General features: G+C 38.8%; 1 protein-coding gene across 5 annotated transcripts in view; it reads right to left on the bottom strand.

Annotated features, from left to right (window-relative positions):
* The window catches only part of NFIA (nuclear factor I A), a 415,535-nt gene that overhangs the window by 69,357 nt on the left and 326,273 nt on the right, over positions 1-19,905 (bottom strand). For all 5 annotated transcript variants that reach the window (XM_049879426.1, XM_049879428.1, XM_049879423.1 and 2 more), the window contains exon 7: positions 13,058-13,186. In XM_049879426.1, coding sequence (XP_049735383.1) covers positions 13,058-13,186 — 129 coding nt within the window. The remainder of the gene's footprint in view (positions 1-13,057; positions 13,187-19,905) is intronic.

Raw genomic sequence — 19,905 nt, 5'->3', positions numbered from 1 at the left:
CCAGGGGTAGGACTTGCGCTAGATCGGTTGTCAAAAAGCTGTTTTCTTTTGGGATTGCTAAACTGATAGGAATTAAGCCCAAAGCTAATACACCAACTGTGCCACAATTGGAGGAGAGTCGGCCGAAAAATGAAGCTCGTAGAGAAGACCACAGAGCTCAGAGACAGAGCTAGAGATTCCTGAAGGTACTGAATCACCTGGATCTCGTTCTATCTTAAGTCATATACCTCTAGATTTGTCAGTTATATGAGCCAACACATTATTTTCTTTTTGAGGCGATAGTTAAACAATTTTGTTGGGTTTCTTTCACTTGAAAGAGTCCTTATTGACATATCTCAAATTCATTATCGGGTCTGCAACAATTCAACAACTCTCACTATAATCTTCAGGGATTTAGGAATACAGGAAGACTTCTAGAGATATCCCTCAGGGATGCCAAGATGTTCCAAATTTATATGTCAGCAGAAGAAAACCAGCTGCCATAGAGTCAATTCCAATGCATGGCAACCCCACGTGTGTCAGAGAAGAACTGTGCTCCATAGGGTTTTCGGTGACTGACTTTTCAGTAGATCACCAGGCCTTTCTTTCAAGGACTCATATCTCCCACCTTTAGGTGGGCAGTCTACTGTATTAACCATCTATCTGTACCACCCGGGGAGCGACTCACGCAAACTGACACAAATAAACTCAAATCCTCATAAATACATTAAATACCTCTGCTATATTAGCCCTCAGTCATCTCTGGTCCCCCTTTCATTAAACTTATCATAGCAGTAATTATTTGTTTTACTTATTTATTATTTATTTGTTTTATGCCTGTCTTTTCTGCTAGGGCAGGAACCATGTCTGGCTTGTTCATTAGAGCCTAGTGCTTGGTAGATAATAAGTTCTCAATACCTATTTGCTGAATTAAATTTAATACAAAGATATGCTGATAGCTTAAAAAAATATAGATTTCCATCTTCTAGAAGAATTTGGATATTTTAGGAAGGCAAATGTAAAAGTGAAAGTTAAGAAAACATAGAAGGCTTACGAGTTATTTAAGGAGCCCTGGTGGCACAGTGGTTAAAGCACTCGGCTGCTAACCTAAATGTTGGCAGTTTGAACCCACCAGCTGCTCCACTGGAGAAAGATGTGGCAATCTGCTATCATAAAGATTACAGCTTTGCAAACTCTATGGAGCAGTTCTACTCTGTCCCATAGGGTCACTAAGCACTGGAATTGACTCGATGGTGGTGGTTTTTTTTCTTTTGGTTATGACATATTTGTATCAAGTAAGTCCAGTCCTTCCATTTTAGGACCAATAATTTGCCAGTCTAGTCCTGGCTTTACCTATTCCTGTAAAAAAAAAAAAGGTATTTAACCCTTTAGAAAGAGCCACGACCAAATGAAGGCATATCCAAGTGAAGTCCCTACCATGTGCATAGCTGAGGGGCAACCAGTCATGGGAGAATGGCCACTTGCTCCATGGGGAGATTTCCCTGTTCTTCCAACCATAACAAGAGGATGAGATGGAGTGACCATGCTTGCTCACTTCACCGAGACCATATCTCTTCTTCCAGACACACGTCTCCTAGCTGAGAGGAGAAGAACATGCTCTTTCCCCACCCACAAAGCAGGCAGAAAGAGAGAACTAGGGATGGGGAGTGAGGAACCAAGGACATGAGAATCATTTAAAGAGAATCACATACAAAGAAAGCAAATAATGACATAGGGCTCGGGGGAGCCTAAGAGATCATTAACACTTATTGGATATTTAGTACGTACCAAGTCCTCTATGTATGCCATTTCATTTTCTCCTCCTATTAACTCTTTAAAGTATATCATAGGTGGGAAGACAAAGGCTGGTAGAGGAAAAGTGACTTGCGGAAGCTTACACAGAACCAAAGTGGTTGGCCATGATTTGAATTATCTTCTGGTTGACTCCAAAGACCATGTTCTTTTAACTGTACTTGGCTGCTTTCATCTGAATTATTTTTCAGAGGTCTTTATTCATAAGCCCCTTATTGGAGCCCTAGTGGTGCAATGATTAAGAGCTCAGCTGCTAACCAAAAGGTCGGCAGTCCAAATCCACTAGCCACTCCTTGGAAACCCTATAAGGCAGTTCTACTCTGTCCCACAAGGTCACCATGAGTTGGAATCGATTCGACAGCAACAGGTTTCCTTCTTGGAGGCCTCTTATTACTGTAATAAAGCCTGGCAACTCTGATGGTGCTTACATGTGTTTTGTATCCAAGAAAAAGGAATTGCTGGAGGAAAAAGCAACTTCCATTTAATATAAAGAAATGGCAAATGACAAATGTAAATTTACTGTGGAAACACACATTTTTAAAAAACATCACATACATGTGGGTGATTAAATACGCTGGTTTCAAAAGTTCAAAGGATCCAGCCATGGAATGGATCACTCTCTGTGAGACTGCAACCACCTTAATAGGACCATACATTCCCATTTTGAGATTCAGTGTTCACCTCCTTTATCCTACATGGATGATAAGCTGATACTACATAAACATTGTTAAAGCTACAGTTCCATGCTACAGTAATTCACTTAAGTTTAACATGATTTATGGTTCTGTCAATAGGGGAGGTTGAAAACCCTGCACTGAAGCTTAAACGTGTGTTTCATATTTAAAGCAGCAATTGAGTGTATGTGAGAGAGGGATGGAAGAAAACATTTCACATAAAGAGGAGATACAAGTTCAATCTTGAATTTTTTATTCCACTTGGAGAAAAGGAATATAAATAAGGGATCTAAACATGGAATTAACATTAGATTAACTGAAACCAGTAAGAAAGAACTGTAGGGACTTATCTCATTATGTGATTTACTGTACAAGGGATACCTGGAAATCTTATCAGTGAAGGAATTTCTAAGGAACCTTGCTCAGAACCACTGCCTTCGCTGTGTATGCACATGTGGAGCCATGGTACGTGTGTGCACGTGCATGTCTGTGTATATGTGCATCGCCATGTGTGCACATGTGTGTCCTTTGTGTGTGTGTGTGTTGGTGCATGTGTGTGAAGGGACAAGGAATTCCAAGAGAAAGCAGCTTCTTTTGTCAAGATGAGTTTAAATCTAGGTCCACTTGGTTAATCACCCTATTCTTCTCTTTGGCACTCACCCTGAGGGCATGTTGCCTCTTTAAGAGATGAAGTAGTCAAGAGGTCTTACTGCTCTAACCTGCCCTCCCTGGAACAAATTAACGATTCCCCTGCAGAAGAGCTCTCTTCAGAAGTTTGCTGTGGGGATGACAAATTAACCCAGCAGGGTGTCCCACACATCTATCTCAGTACAAATTATTAGTGTAATAGAGCTTTTAGTTATGCATTTATCTAGTAATTATTGAACGGTTACACAAAACCAAGCTGAGCAGCCACGGCCCTTTATGAGGTTGGCTCGGTGGGTGGCCTTACAGTTAATTTAGGATAGTTCTCCACTAAGCAGTTCACTTGCAGACAAATTAGCTAAACAGCCTTCTCCCTTAAATATTTTCCATGTCACAGTGATACTCTTTACAATACAATAAAGGTACAGTTTTAATTACACGCTTCCTGACTTTTGTTTAGTTGTAGTTTTAAAACATTTGCTGGCACTGTTTTTTCCTTTGGCTGGGCAGTAATAGCTGGTTGTAAGTATCTGGCTAATGAATTTAATAATTTCCTGAACTAGGTACTTAAAGGGCCTTTGCTAAAAAACTGCCCTTCCTCTTTACTACCCAGTTACTTTGAATCCCACCGATAACGTTTCCATTAGGCTGGGCACTGACACCTGAGCTAATCTTGACTAATGTTCACAAGTCCTCTTGCTTCTCTTTTCAATGTTCCGCAAAGGTGGGACTTGTTAAGTCTACAATGCCTGCATCTGAGAAACAATTCTGGCAATTCTTATTGTAGAAAGACAATACAATGTTTTCTCAAACAACATACTCCAATGATAAGTAAACACCTTGTGTCTGTTGGCAGATTATTTCAGCACCTTGTTAGCAACAGGTACTTGAATTGCTTCTCATTTCCCAAGATGATTCAATTGCACTGAACTACAAGAGACATATAAGATCCAGTTCCACTGAAAGAGGCACAGGCATGTTCTACAACTAAGTTAAAAGCTTTCCTAAAAGACAAAATTTTGTGGATATGATACAAGAAGGCTGAGCAAATCTACCCCTTGGGGGTCTATGCCAGGAGAGGGTGACATATTTATAGTAGTGGTGAAGCACCAAGAACACTCCTTCTTGAGGGTCTTCAGTTTAGACAGACAACGTTAAAATACCACAGCAAATATTCTTTAAAAGGGAGACCACACAATTTTGAGCTCAGCATTTCTCTCAGTGCCTATTAAGGTGGCAACTCTGACTTAAAATCACATATATAGAGCACTTATAAATGCTATATACACTTTGCTAAGTGTTATTCCTTTTGTATTTGAATATTATATTATTATTACACCCAGGGGGTAGAAAGAACTCCCTATTATTCTCAAACTTTCTGTCTTCAATCAAATCCATGCATTTGTTCATTTATTCAACAAATACTTATTGAATGCTTTCCATACGCCAGGCACCAGGCTGAGGGATACAGGGATGAATAATAAAGACGTAGTTCCTGTCCTAACGGGCCCTGCCATTTAGTGACATCTATTGCCTTCATATTTTACCTCCCTCTCCTTTACTGTTGTCTAAGTATATTATGAATCTACTCCAACCTGTCCTGGTGACCTCAACTTCCTGGAACGTAATCTTAATTCTCATTATTCTCTGCAGTATATTTTTCTTGGCCAAACTGGGAGATATTGTTGACTTCAGACTCTCAGATGTTTCATCACTAAAGAGCAGGGTTCCTGTGTGAGCTTTGAGGATCATGGACTTAGAGAAGTTTATAGAGCATATAAACTTCTACTACCTCTCCATTCAGAAACTGGCGTGAGTCTTCGAAAGCTGAGCAATAAATCTTTGGTTTATACGGCTATTGTTTAAACATATCTTATGCATATTTTCAGAATCAGGGCAATTTTACTTCTAAACTCCCTTTTAGGTTCATAAAGTAGGTAGCCTCCTGCTCACATTTTTATGTGTTAATTCCTCGGTACTTAGTTATCGAATAGCATGATTTCTTCGCTGTTGCTCAGTTTTGCGTGGTTACAATGAGAAGGTGGACTGCTTGAGGATAGGGGTTAAGTTTTGTGCTTCTTTGGGCTTGCAAAGTGCCAAATGTTATCGCAGTTCTTTGTTAAGATGCCTTCCCCCTCATTCCCTCCAGGCTGTACTCCTCCTATCACAGCAGTACAGCTGCCTCCATCCACTAGCAGGAAGCGCTCTGAGGGCAGAAGCCATGTTTCTCTTGTCCACTCTACTCAGCAACTAAGACAGCACCTTGAGCATTGCGAGTGCTTGATAAATATTTGTGAAAAGAACTGATGAGTCTCCAGAGGGTAATGGAAGTTTGCAAGCTGATGTCAACATTGAAAAAAGCCAAACTGGCCTTAAAAAATGTGTTTTGAAGTGACTTCAATCTAACAGAAACCCTGCATTTACCAGTAGCAAGGATTCAGGGGCTAATAAAAAAGGCCGGTCAAGTGATTTGTTTATGGCTCTTACTAAAAAAACACCATATGATAATACTAGTTATGGCATGCTTATCAAAATACCTAAATGGCTATGTTGTATCTTTGACTGATTAAAAAAACATGAAAACAAACTAATTATTTAAATGAATGCAATTTATTTCTCCCAGTTTGGAGGACTGGGAGATAGAAGACACTGATATGGTAGAAAGGGCACCGACCTGGAGACTGGTTTCTAGTCTTGGCTCTGGGCATCTTAGATCTCTCATCTGTAGGAGTACCATGGAGAACATTACTAATTGCTAATCAGCATTTTTTTTTTCCATTTACCTACTTATAAAGCCCTGATTTTATAGAGTGACTATATGCCTAGCTAAAAATCTCGATTCTTCCAGCCTCCCTTGCAGCTAGAGGTGATCATGTGACATAGGTTTGACCCTGCTGGGTAAGATTCTATAAAAGGTGGCAAAATGAGCTGGCAAGCACTTTGCCCTTGCCTTTTCTTCCTTCCTGCTTGGGATGCAGATGTAAGGTTGGAGTGCAGGGGGCTACATTATGACCATGAGGCCACAGCATGAAGATAAAAATGACCCACTAAGCAGGGCTGGAAACCCTGGTGGTGTAGTGGTTAAGTGCTACGGCTGCTAACCAAAGGGTCAGCAGTTCAAATCTGCTAGGCGCTCCTTGGAAACTCTATGGGGCAGTTCTACTCTGTCCTATAGGGTCTCTATGAGTCAGAATCGACGGCACTGGGTTTGGTTTTTTTTTAAGCAGGGCTAAGAGAAGAAACCTGGATCCTTGATAGCATCATAAAACAAAATGGAGGTAACATAACAGCCCTGGGTCATACACTTTTTTTATGTGAGAAAAATGCATCTCCTAATTTTCCCAAGCTTTTTTTTTTTACTCTTAGTCACAATTTCTGTTACTTGCAGCAAAACACATCCTTAGTCAATATAAAAATCCTGTGGCTGTCGAGTTGATTCCGACTCATAACAACCCTATAAGACAGAGTAAAACTGCCTGATAGGGCTTCTAAGGAGCAGCTGGTGGATACAAACTGCCAACCTTTTGGTTAGGAGCTGACCAGAAAATTCCCAGTGTGTCTTACAATTCTTTAGGATTCTGAAATTCTATGGTTCTAGACGAAGCTCAGTAAATGCTTATCTGCCAATTACTTTTTTTTTTTTTAATTTCATTGTGTTTTAGGTGAAAGTTTACAGTGCAAATTAGTTTCTCATTCAAAAATTTATACATACTTTTGAGACACTGGTTGCAATCCCTACAATGTGTCAGCACTCTCCCCCTTTCCCTTTACCCTGGGTTCCCGTGTCCATTTGTCCAGGTTTCCTGCCCCTTTCCTGTCTTCTCCTCTTTGCTTTTGGATAGGTGTTGCCCAGCTGGTCTCCTATACTTACTTGATTGAAATAAGAAGCTCATCGCTCACGTGTGTTATTGTTTATATGGCTTCAGGCTCAAGTTAGCAGGGTGTCTGGGGGACATAATCTCGGGGGTTCCTCCAGTCTCTGTCAGACCAGTAAGTCTGGTCTTCTTCTGTGAATTTGAATTTTGTTCTACATTTTTCTCCCACTCTGTCTGTAATCCTCCGTTATAATTCCTATCAGAGAGGTCGGTGGTGGCACCATCTAGTTCTGGTGGGCTCAGGCTGGTGAAGGCTGTGGTTCATGTGGTTCACTAGTCTTTTGGACTCATATTTTCCTTGTGTCTTTGGTTTTCTTTATTCTCCTTTGCTCCAAATACGATGGGACCAATAGATGTATTTTAGACATTTTTCACAAGCTTTCAAAACCCCAGACACTATTCACCAAATTAGAACGTGGAATATTTTCTTACTACACTATGTTATGCCAATTGACCTAAATGTCCCCTGAGACCATGGTTCCCAGCCCTTGGCCCCAGTAACTTGGTCTCTCAAGTTGTTTGGATGTATCTAGGAACCTTCTATGGCTTTGCCTTAATCAAGTTGTTCTGACTTCCCCCATTTTGTGTGTTTTTTTCCTTCACCAAAATTAAGGCACTTGTCTGCTATCTAGTTAGTGATTTCCCCTCCCCTTCCTCGTAACCATCAAAGATTTTTTTTTTTCTGTATGTAAACCTATTCTTGGCTTTTTATAACAGTGGGCTCATATATTTGTCGTTTTGTGATTGACTTATTTCACTAGCATAATGCCTTCCAGATTCATGCATATTGTGAGATGTTTCTCAGATTCATCATTGTTCTTTATTGTTACATAGTATTCTGTTGTGTGTATATACCATAATTTGTTTATCCACTCATCTGTTGATGGGCACTTAGGTTGTTTCCCTCTTTTTGCTATTGTGAACAATGCGGCAGTGAACATGGCTGTGCATATGCCTATCCATGTGTGATATATTCTTATTTCTCTAGGATATATTCCTAGGAGTGGGCTGCCAATTACTTTTAACTACTGTCTCCTCTATTTCTAAATTCCAAAAGCACAGAGTTACTTTACTTACTGCAGAACATTTAAATAAAGTAAATATCATTCTTTATCTTGTTGTTTTTGAAAATAGCTAAGGCAGATACACAAGTTTCAAGCATAAGTTTCTTCAAACTTTCAAGAAACTCTAAAATATCACTGATTACTCCAAATCTCAAAAGGAGTTAAATTCTTATAAATCATCAGGCAAACTTAAAAGCTCTTGAAAGGATGAAAGGAAGAACAAAGTTTTTTTTTTTCAATTCCCATGATAAGATAAATGATCATAATTAAATACTTTATCATGGTTGGCGTTTTAAGTATTGGTAAAAGAAAGTCTTTCAAAGCTCAATCTTTCAGCCTAAAGTACATGGTAATTGTAATTATGTATAGTGAGATACAGGCACCTTTACTAAAAATTAAATTTCCTTTTTTTCCTCAAAACACTCCAAAGTACTTTAATCCATTTACCTAATTATGCCACCGAGAAAAACAGATAGCAAAGCATTATCCCCATGATACAGATGGCCAAGCTGAGGCTGAAGGTTAAGTGATTTATCAAAGCCACAAATAATGCCATAAGAGGGAAGACCTGTTTTAAGAAACTACATGTCTCTACCTTTATGATATAACTAGGCAAGGGGTTAGAACTTAGCATAACTAAGAAAAACTACAGCTTTTAGTATCAAAACTCTGCTTAGATAAGCTTGCAAAGTTTTTCTTTGGATGAAAGGCCATGGTTGGACAATCCATCTTGGACATTCCTTAGAAAAAAAAAGTACTTTACAAAATATACATATTTCATATCATCCTGATTCTTCTGAAGCAACGAGAGCCCATCAGTTTGGGGGAGGGGACAAGTGTCTTTTGTGTATATTCATGGGTATTTTGAGTACTTTGTATTCATTCAACCCATATCTGTGCATATATAACCCACTCTGTAAGTCACAATGAAGATACCAAAATGTATAAGTTAGAGGTCCTTCCCTCCGTGTTTTCACTCTAGGAGGGTGCCGAGACACCCACATTAACTTACAAAGCAAGACAAAGCTCCTCAAGTAAATGTGCAGACATTAAAGGCTATAGGAGTTCAAGGGGTGGGAGATGATGACAGGCTAGGTGGAGCCAAGGAGGTTTCATGTAGAAAGTAGTACTTGAGCTGGGTCTTGAAGATGAGTGCGTTGCTGAGAGGCAAAGGCAGGAGGGATAGTATGAAATTTTCAAAGCCTGGATGAAAATGGATTATTTAATTGTTTGCATGGCCTGCGTGATACTCTATTTCTAGGTACTGTGCTAATAACTATAAATACATGATTTCATTTACTCTTTACATCATAAAATTCTTTTGAGGTGGGGATTATGATCTCCAATTTAGAGATGAAAAACCTATGCCTCAGAGAAGTAAAACAATGGATGAAGTTCACCCATTTGCTAAAAACGGTGAAGACAAGATTCAAACACAGGTCCATCTGACCCCCAAGCTTTTGTGCTTAACTACTATACCAAATTACCTCTTTTCAAGAGGTAACCTTCAAGTCTTTTTTTTTTTTTCTCCTAAGGTGGCCACCAAATTTATAAATACAGCTTTTGTTTGCAGTAAAAAAATATAGCTGTTGCTTTCTTAATGAGGTGAACTTGCTTTGTTATAGTCTGTTATCACCTTTGACCTAGGCACTGGGATACTTCACATAGTTATTGTTGGCTAACTGGTGCTTGTTAAGTCAAGGTATTCCCATGAGGAACTTTTGGGAAAGCACTTGCAACCTGGCTTCTGATCAGAGGTGAATATACCACGTGACCCTGAGCAAGAGTACAGTATACAGTGCCCCCCACCTTAACCCCCCACCCCAGGAACCTAGTAATAGGACACACTTTTCTCTTCTCCAAGGTCCCTTTAAAGTTTGATTGTCTGACTTCTCTAATGATGTACTGTTTCAGGTTGTGGCAACTCTACACAATAAAAAAAGCATCAGAAGCTGAATTTTCCTTTATGTTCACATCTCACATGTATTCTACCCTGACTCTCTAAGTCAGACTCTCCCTAACCGAATTCAGCCTTATCTTTCCAAACACCAACTCTTGGTCCTAGATGTGACGTAATTTCAAGTGTCAGCTTTCCAAATGGTTCACAGAAGAATAAAAGGGAATACAGAACTTGTGGTAAATACTTCTTAAATAATGAGAGGCTCAATATAAACCTTTTAAAGATGCCTTAGTCAAAAATGTCACGTTAGCCTATCTCAACTCTATGATTCTTCCCACAAAGATGCAACTAAGGCATTTCATCTCAACTACTCCAACTCCCTTCACCAGACCACTAGAGGGGTGGGGTGCAGTAAGTATGGGTACCTGAGTAGACTTTCCAGAAAGGAGAACCGAGGATGCTGGGAACCATCTTGAATTCTGGTGAAAACAAAGAATCTTTGGTATTCCATAATTGAAACTAGGCAGCTTTCTCTTTTCCTCATAAACAGTTTTATAAATATGAATACGAACGGGAAATCAAAACTTATTGTGCGGTGGGCTAAGGAGGTCCATTCTGGTTTACCTCAGTATGAGTCATTTTAATAAACGTGCTTGATCATCTTGCATGAAGAAGCTCCCCATCATGGCACCCAAAGTTTAGTGCTAGAATCATTATACTAATTATTAGAACTATAGTTCTAAGACTAGACACATAGTAGGCACTCTTAATATTTATTGACTAAATGATAATATATGCACATTGCCTTATGCTCTTCAAGGAGTCTATACATATATTATTTGGTTTTCGTTTCTGTTCAAGAATATGAGGTTGGGAGGAAAGGTTCATTCATCAGAATTGTCCCCATTTTATTGGTGATAGCTCAAAAATCCAGAAGGTAAGCAGAAAGGCAAAAGGGTGCCTTACCCAACTCTCCTGATTGCTAGCATATTGTTCTTTCCAGTCTTTACTATCTTGCTACACATGAATCTCCTCTTTGCTTCGAATGCCCTCCAGTCTTCTATGCATCTTTTAAGACTTAACTTCAGCATTATCTGCACTTTGAAGTCTCTTTATGTGATACAAAGTGATCGATAGCAGCACATTTCACATCATCTTCTAAATACTTATTTTCTTGTATGTCTCTCTCCTGCGCTGGACTGGGTGCTCTATGAGGACAGGAACTGTTGATCTCCACTGCCTATATAGAGATTAACCAGTCGCTGTTGAGTCACTTCCAACTCATAGCGGCCCCCTGTATGTTAGAGTAGAACCATGCCTCATAGGGTTCTGAATGGCTGATTTTTTAGAAGTAGATTGCCAGGTCTTTTTTCTGAGGTGCCTTTGGGTAGACTTGAACCTCCAACCTCTCAGTTAGCAGCTGAGCACATTAACCATTTGCATCACCAAAGGATTCCTATATAGAGACTGGCACTCAATAAATTTTGTTTAATGAATGAATGAACCTTCATGATCCCCGCCTCTGTGTTCCTACAGAAACTTTTGCTTTTCAAATTCATTTGGCATGAGGAATATGCTAACCTGACCATAAAAAGAGGAGAAACAACACATATTTTATCTCCTTGATACCTTAAATCTTCTGACTAAAAGGGTTTCATATCTCTGATTCTCCACTGGAGTTTACGTGCTCAATGAATGTTGACTATGAGTAGCATATAAGGTTATCCCATTTAAAGAGAGTTATGGGATCATATAACCCAATTCAGCTGCAGGCTTTCAAGTAAAAAAAAACATATGGTAATCTTCTCTGATTATACCATGTACATATACGTACAAGTGAAATAATATGGAATCTTAAGAAAGTTCTACCAACAATCACAAGATGTTCAAAGATGGACCAAGTAAGTTTCCGTAAAATACTTATTTTCTTTAATGTGATTTCTCCACGTATACATTGGATAGCCCTCTCAACTGCTGTATTTTCGCAAGATGCATACAGAGTATTTATAAGGGGATTCTGATTTGTGGGGCTAACATTGAGATTAATGCAAGAAATATCAGTTTTCCCAGAGGTAAGTCAAAGTAGACAAGAGACTATAACTTTCTACGATGTTTTATGGTACCAGCCGGTAGATCACAGGACCTACCTAAGCGAAAATCTGATGGAAGAAAGCAAACATGGTTACAATTATTCCTACTCCTACCGTGGGAGTTTCATAAACAAACTAATAAATATTTTCATCTTGCAATAAGATCAAGTTAAGTGATTTGCTGACATTCTCTTGAGGTTTTAATGTGAAATACAAATCATATTTCTTGTGGACACATTTTAATAATAAACTTAAAAAGCACACAAGACAAAAATAATGAAAACATTGCAATGAGAACCAGACAAACTATCTACCACTTCAAAAGGAGTGAATGAAGCCTGCTCGTCAACACCCTGATACAAACAACCTCAACACAAAATGCCACATATTGAAATCAGGTTTCGTGGAAAGAGAATCAGCAGAGATGAGAGACTACAAAAACAGCTATTACTTGAAAACAGGTAACTGACCATATGGAAATATACTCACCTAACACACACACACAAATACAGCACAAATTGTGGGACAGATCTGACTTGGGTTCAATACCTCCCACCTTTTTAAAAAAATCCCACTGTCAAAGAAACAGGCTTAGTCCCTTTTTGTATTAGAAGAAGATCAAGGACTTGATGCCAAATCTCTTACCAGTTGCTGTCGAGACGATTCCGACTCGTGACAACCCCATATGTGCCAGGGTAGAACTGTGCTCCATGTGGGTTCTCAGTGGGTGACTTTTCGGAAGTAGATCATTATGCTTTTCTTCCGAGGTACCTCTCGATGGACTCGAACCTTCAACCTTTTGGTGAGCAGTCAAGTGTATTAACTGTTTACACCACCCAGGGATTCTGCCAAATTTCCTGGGTTCCTAATATTCCAAGGCTGTGTCCAAGGATAAGAGATTGGAAAACTCACTGCTTTTGGGAACATTCTGGGGCAGTCTTCATTGTCTCTCATTTTGCTATTCTGGTCCCAAAGCCATCATTCAAGCACAACTGAGGGCCCCTGTGTAGTGGCTCACCTCTGGGTCCTGTAATGACAGGTCGGTGATGCTGTGTGAATGCTGTTCCCAGGGACGAGGTCTGAGAAGGCGAGGGGCTACTGAAACCAGACTTCTCCGACTTCTTCAGTGTGGTTGGAGATGGCATTCCTGGCAAGAAGAACAGATTGATAAGCACAGTTTAAATTAAGGAACAACTCCTTGAGAAACCTAAAAGATGAAACTTAAAGAATTAAAAAAAAAAAAAAAAAAAAGGAATCCACTTGTGAATGGAGAATTTGTTTTGAATTGCTTTGAATTTTTACCAGAACAAACAGGTCACAGAATGGTCTGCAGATGAGGCAATCTGTAATGGATTTCAATTTATTCTACCAATAACAGACCACTTGGGGGCTATTGCTTCTCTAATTAAGTAGAGTTCAACTTTTTCAGTGTTTTTGGAGAGTTGTTCTCTGTGCCCATGACCTCTTTTAAAAAAAAAAAAAAAACCCAGAGCTGGCCGTCGATTCCGACTCATAGTGACCCTACAGGACAGAGTAGAACCACCCCACAGAGTTTCCAAGGAGCAGCTGGTGGATTCAAACTGCCGACCCTTTGTTTAGCAGCCACAGCACTTAACCACTATGCCACCATGCTTTCCCCCATAACCTCTGGGATCCTCCATAAAGGTGGCTACTTCAACACCGGAGAATTATCTGGGTAAACTGGAAAAATAAGTAATGAAAATAATAATGATATTAGCATGTAATATTGAGCAGCTGTTAAGTATGCCAAGCACTTTATAGGTATAGATCTGCCCAGAAATACAGTTAGTTTGGTCTAGAAATAATATGCCCTTGTTATTTCTGATCACAGATTTGCTAAACAAGATACTACAACATGACCCTGGAGTGTGATTGCAGATTCTATAAGAGGTCATGTCTGGTTTGCTCCCTCTCTATCGGCTTTGCAGGATATCTAATACAGGTTCTGGAACACACCAAATGGTCCTGAAAGATGTTCAAGCTACTTGTACTGGTCTCAGCTTTATCTGTGACTTTACTAATGAATGCTTGGACATAGCAAACCTTGGGGTTTTGACCCCAAGAAAGGAACAGATTATAAACTGTTAAGAACATTTGACAGTCAAATGTAAGTGTAATAAGAAGTGGTATGTGATTTCATATTAACTTGAGAAATCTGGATTAGATCCATTCTAGATCAATATTCATATGATTTAAATTAAAAGCAAATTCATTAAGTCACACCATACCCATGTTCTACCACAGTTAGGATGAATTGGGGTTTTGAATCAACATCTACTGTCAGTAAAATCAGCCTCAGAGGAGGAAGCATGATTGTGCCAAGCGAGTTTGACCAAGATGATTACCTAACTTAAGGTATTATTATTTAATTACATTTGGGAGGCAATTTCAAATAATAAAATTAAAGGAATAAAAAACAACCAAAATGTAAACAAATGTCCCAATTCATTCAAACCTCTTTTGTGCAAACCAATTTTTAGACTGCCAACCAGTCCACTGATTTAAATTCAGTCTAATGCCTGAATTATGTGTCACGAAACAGAAATAACACAGAAAATGAAAACGCCAAAACTCTTAAGATGCTTTTTTTTTTTTTTTTTTAGACAATGGAATCACTGGTGAAGTCCAGTATTTGAACTAACCTTATTAAAGAAAGCGAATGGTTGTACTGACGGAAAAGTTATCATGTCTTCCAAAAGTTCTAAATACTGCAGAAATACTGACATGATTTAAGCCCAACATTTACCCTTATTAAAGGGATGGGAGCTGTAACTAAAATTTAGGCATTAACAAATATCAAGAACATTCAAGTTGGTATCTGGGTTCAAAACAGCAAAATTCAAATCTTCTTTGAAAGGGTTAAAGGAAGAAACACTGTCTGCATACAAGAAGAATAAACTAAACTATGTATAATCTTCTAAATTTATCACAGTCAGGTAATATGAACCCTAAGGCTGTCATGAATCTCAAAATTACTCTGTGCTTTCAATATTTAAAGACAAGCATTGAGCACATTTCCTTATTATACACTTTAATATTTTCTCTGTATGTATAATGTATGTTTTGATTAATTTGCTTCTTATTCTTAATTGAGTTGATGAAATTTCAAAATGCTAGTAAACTGCTTTAGGTTAAAAATACAGAACATTAATCCTGGCTTCTATTTTTGAAATCAAATTTGGTTTGTGTACATTACTTCAAAAATAAAGTCCTAGTTAAGAAAAAAATTTTTTTTTTTTTTACCTATTAGCCATGCTCAACTGTTACACAATTACTGTACAAATTAATGATTGATTGGATTTCTCTTAATGATGTAAAACTTCAACTGGAATAATTTTTAAAATTTTCATATTTTTTTGAAGATTACAGGTAAAGTAATGCTACCTTTTTTCTGGAACGAAGAGGAAATTCTACTTTAAAGTTTGATATAGAAAAATCAAGAATTTTATAGAATGAATTTTATGCTAATAGAAATCTAGCATAGTATTTTGTTTCAATGGGACATTTCATCCATTTGACTGCCATAAAAAACCCAGTGGTGGTAAACAGAATAACAAGTAGATTTCAAGAAACTTCTGGGCTTGTCGTTGGTTTTCTAGCCGTTCAGAATTTCTGAATTTCCCTCCACTTTGCCACTTTTCTGACCTACCTGAGTCCTTCCCAATTGTGTTCAGCAGACAAAGGCAAACATAAATGAAATTCTACTCATTCAGTGAATTTGATCCTTGGAGGCACTTATGAGTGTGAAGTCCAACAGGAAAACCTTGAAAGTACCAGCCAAACATAGTTTTCACAAAGATTCTTTTAGATTGCTCATTAATATTTGAGGTAGTCAGAATTCTAAAATGGTGTACATTGTTGTCAGTACACACAAGTTGGTTCTAACTCATAGCTACTCTACGTACAAATACTGCCCGGTCCTGCACCATCTGCAAAATCATTGCCATGTTTCAGCCCCTTGTTGCAGCCACTATGTCAATCTATTTTTTCGAGGTTCTTCCTCTTTTCCCTGACCCTCTACTTTACCAAGCATGATGTCTTTCTCCAGGGACTGGTCCCACCTGATAACAAGTCCAAAGTAAAGGAGATGAAGTTTCGCCATTCTCACTTCTAAGGAGCATACCCTGTATAATCCCCTCCCCTTGAATTCACAGGAAGTACCTGTGAATATGACAGATGTCACTTGATAATTAGGTTATGCTATATTGCAAAGGTAAAGGGATTTTTGTATTTGTAATTAAGATGCCTCTGATGGTTAATTTTATGTGTCAACTTGACTAGGCTAGGGTTCCCAGTGGTTTGGTCAAACGCTAGTCTAGTTGCTGTTCATAATGCAATCCAGTATAACGTAGATCATTTCCCATCATGTAATGTAATAGAATTAATCAATCAGTTGAAAACAGTTTCCTTAGGGTGTGTTCTGCCTCCATACTATAAATAAATATTTTGTCAGAACTCCCTCTCTCTTCACTCTGCACTCTGTCACCTAATTGATGGATCTTGGGACAAAAGCCTGCAGAAGTTGCCAGCCTGTTGCTTGACCTACAGATTTTGGACTTGCCAGCTCCCACAATCATGTGAACCATTTCCTTGAAATAAATCTCTGTGTGTGTGTGTGTGTGTATCCCTCACGCATCTGTCAGTTTGTCATACTGTGGGGGCTTGCATGTTGCTGTGATGCTGGAAGTTATGCCACTGGTATTCAAATACCAACAGGGTCACCAATGGCAGACAGATTTCAGCTGAGCTTCCAGACTGAGACAGACTAGGAAGAACTCAGTAGTCTACTTCTGAAAAGAATTAGCCAGTGAAAACCTTATGAATAGCAGTAGAACACTGTCTGATATAGTGTCAGACCGAACAGTGTTTCATGCTGTTGTATACATATATATGGAGCCTTGGTGGGGCAGTGGTTAAGAGCTATGGCTGCTAACCAAAGGTCAGCAGTTCGAATCCACCAGCTGCTCACTGGAAACCCTATGGGGCAGTTCTACTCCATCCTTTAGGGTCACTATGAGTTGGAATGAACTCAGCAGCAACAGGTTTTGGTTTATGTACGTATGTTATGTATATCACTGGTTCTGTTTCTCTAGAGAATCCTAAGAAATGCCTAATCAAATGACTTTGAGTTCCACAAAAGAAAATTTGTCCTGGGTGGGCCTAAAGCTAATCAGACAAGCCCTTTACAAGAGGGTCTAGAAGTCAGAAACAGTTTCCTGCTGGTTTTCAAGAAGAAAGTTGCTCTGTTGTGAGGGCCGCTTAACAAGGAGTCGTGGAGGCCTCTAAGAGCTGAGTGTGGCCTCTAGCTAACAGCTAGCAAGAAAGCATGCACCTTAGTCCTAAAGTCACAAGGAAGGAATTGAAATCTGTCAACAATCACATCAGCTTGGAAGAGGACTCTGAGGTCCAGAAAGGGATGAGCCTGGCCGACACTTTGATTGCAGCCTTATGAGACCTGAGTGGAGGACCAGCTAAGTCGTGCCCAAACTCCCAACCCATGGAGACTATGAGATGATGTGTGTTGTTTGTTACTAAGTTTGTGGTAATTTGTAATGAAAATATATTTGTTTTTCAAATATAAGAATACTGTCAATACTAGAAACGTGTATTTAAAAGATGCCTGTTTTTATGTGCCGTCAAGTTGTTTTGGACTCACAGCGACCCTATAGGAAAGAGTAGAAGTGTCCTGTAGAGTTTCTAAAGAGTGGCTGGTGCATTTGAACTGCCAATCTTTTGATTAGCAGCCCAGCTCTTAACCACTGAGCCACCAGGGCTCCCAAAAGATGCCATCTGTACACTAATTACTCTCTGGAACTCCCGAAGTTTTAGCTATTTTTATCTAGCCCATTCTCAGTTGTGAAGTTTTCCAATAACCTAAACTCACCCGTAGAAAATGGTGAGATATCTTATTAGAAAAGAGATTAATAAGTGGTTATTTCCAAAGATCATGAGCACTTTTGTGAATGTCTGTTTCTCCATGATTTTTTTAAGACACACCAATAACAAAAATGAACTGGAATCATGAAAAAAATTTGAAAATAATTTTCAGGGTCTCTTATATTTTTTCTTATATAGTTCAGTTTAAGTAACTTATTGCTATAACCCAATGTTCCAGAAAGTGAAAAAAAAGAAACAAGAAAAATTCATAATTGATTTTAATCCCTTCCTCTCCCCCAAATTGGGAAATTTACCAAACACTTTGACCACGGACTCTATAGTGATAATTCTCACAGGACTCCTACAGAAATTAGAGGAAAGTACAATGCTGTTCGATGCTTGTGAAAGCTTCTTAAAGGGGATATTTTTAGGAGTCAAAGGAGTTACAATATTAAAGAAAAGAGGGAAGAGGGAAGGATCAAAATAAAATATAATTATTCCAGTGACAACTGAACAACAGACAGAATTTTTAAAAAGGAAACCTGCAACAAAGTCAGGGTTAGTGCCTACTTTGTTAGCAGATTTATTAAAAAATTCATTCTCCTGGAAATTACCCTGGGTTAATGCTGCTCAGGGAAACAGGACCTTATCTTGCCTGTTTTAAGAGTTTGGGTGATGTAATTCAAATTGTCAGAGGACATTTAACTGGTATATGTTTCTCCAAAGTGTCAAAGCCAAGAACAGAAAGTTTATCTTCAATAATATTCATTCATAGTCATAATCCGTTTGGGAGAAACAGAAAACAAAAAACCTCTGCACTTTATTTTTAAAATCCAATATGTAAGCAGGTTAGAGAGGTTCACAAACTGCTGTAGGTTTCAGTTGTCCCTGTTTGACTCTGAACATCCTCCTGTCTGTTGTCATCATCTAACTCCTAATGGTCTACCTTTAGTACTATTATTACTAAAATAAATATTATTGAAACCTACAGTCTGTTGAAAGCCTTCATCCCTTTAGGAGTTCAAGAGAGCTAGGAAGCAGCTAAAGAGATGGTCACCAAACCTGTGCATATTGGTCATTTGCAGAAAACAGACTGGAAATAAACAAACAAAAAACTGAAAATATTAACTGCAAATTATGGAGTACCTATGGTGTAGTGGATTGGAAACCCTGGTGGCGTAGTGGTTAGAGCTACGGCTGCTAACCAAAAGGTCGGCAGTTTGAGTCCACCAGGTGCTCCTTGGAAACCCTATGAAGCAGTTCTACTCTCCGTCCTATAGGGTTGTTATGAGTCAGAATTGACTCAAGGGCAATGGGTTTTGTTTTGGAAACCCTGGTGGCGTAGTGGTTAAGAGCTATGGCTGCTAACCAAAAGGTCATTAGTTCAAATCCACCAGGCAACTCTATGGGGCAGTTCTACTCTGTCCTACAGGGCTGCTATGAGTCGGAATTGACTCGACGGCAACGGGTTTGGTTTTTTTGGTATGGTGCAGTGGTTAAGACCTTGGCTGCTAACCAGAAGGTTGGCAGTTCAAATCTACCAGCTGCTCCTCGGAAATCTCATGAGGCAGTTCTACTCTGTCCTATAGGGTCATTATGAGTCAGAATCGACTCAATGGTAACAGGTTTTTGGTTACTATGTGCCAAGTGCTTATAAAGATCTCAAATTCCTACACTCTTTTCTCAGTAAGTATTACTATCGTACCTATAACTTAATGTTACAAAATATAAGTGCCAAGTGATGTCAAGCAACTTGCTGAAGATCATACAACTATTAAGTGGTATTTCAAACCCAGGTCTCTCTGTACAAATAAAATGTCACACTTCCTCTAGTAGTCTCCCCAGTATACTTTAGAAACTGTGTCCTATTTAAGTCAATAAAGTTTATGTATAGCTGAAATTTCTAATTCAATTGTCTAAAGAAAATAATGAAAGAAAGGTTATATCCACCTCAAAAGAATATGCAAA

The sequence above is a fragment of the Elephas maximus genome, chromosome 3 (assembly GCF_024166365.1).
Source record: "Elephas maximus indicus isolate mEleMax1 chromosome 3, mEleMax1 primary haplotype, whole genome shotgun sequence".
Taxonomy (NCBI): domain Eukaryota; kingdom Metazoa; phylum Chordata; class Mammalia; order Proboscidea; family Elephantidae; genus Elephas; species Elephas maximus.
Note: the sequence above shows the minus strand (reverse complement) of the source record. Positions and strands in the feature narration are given on the sequence as shown.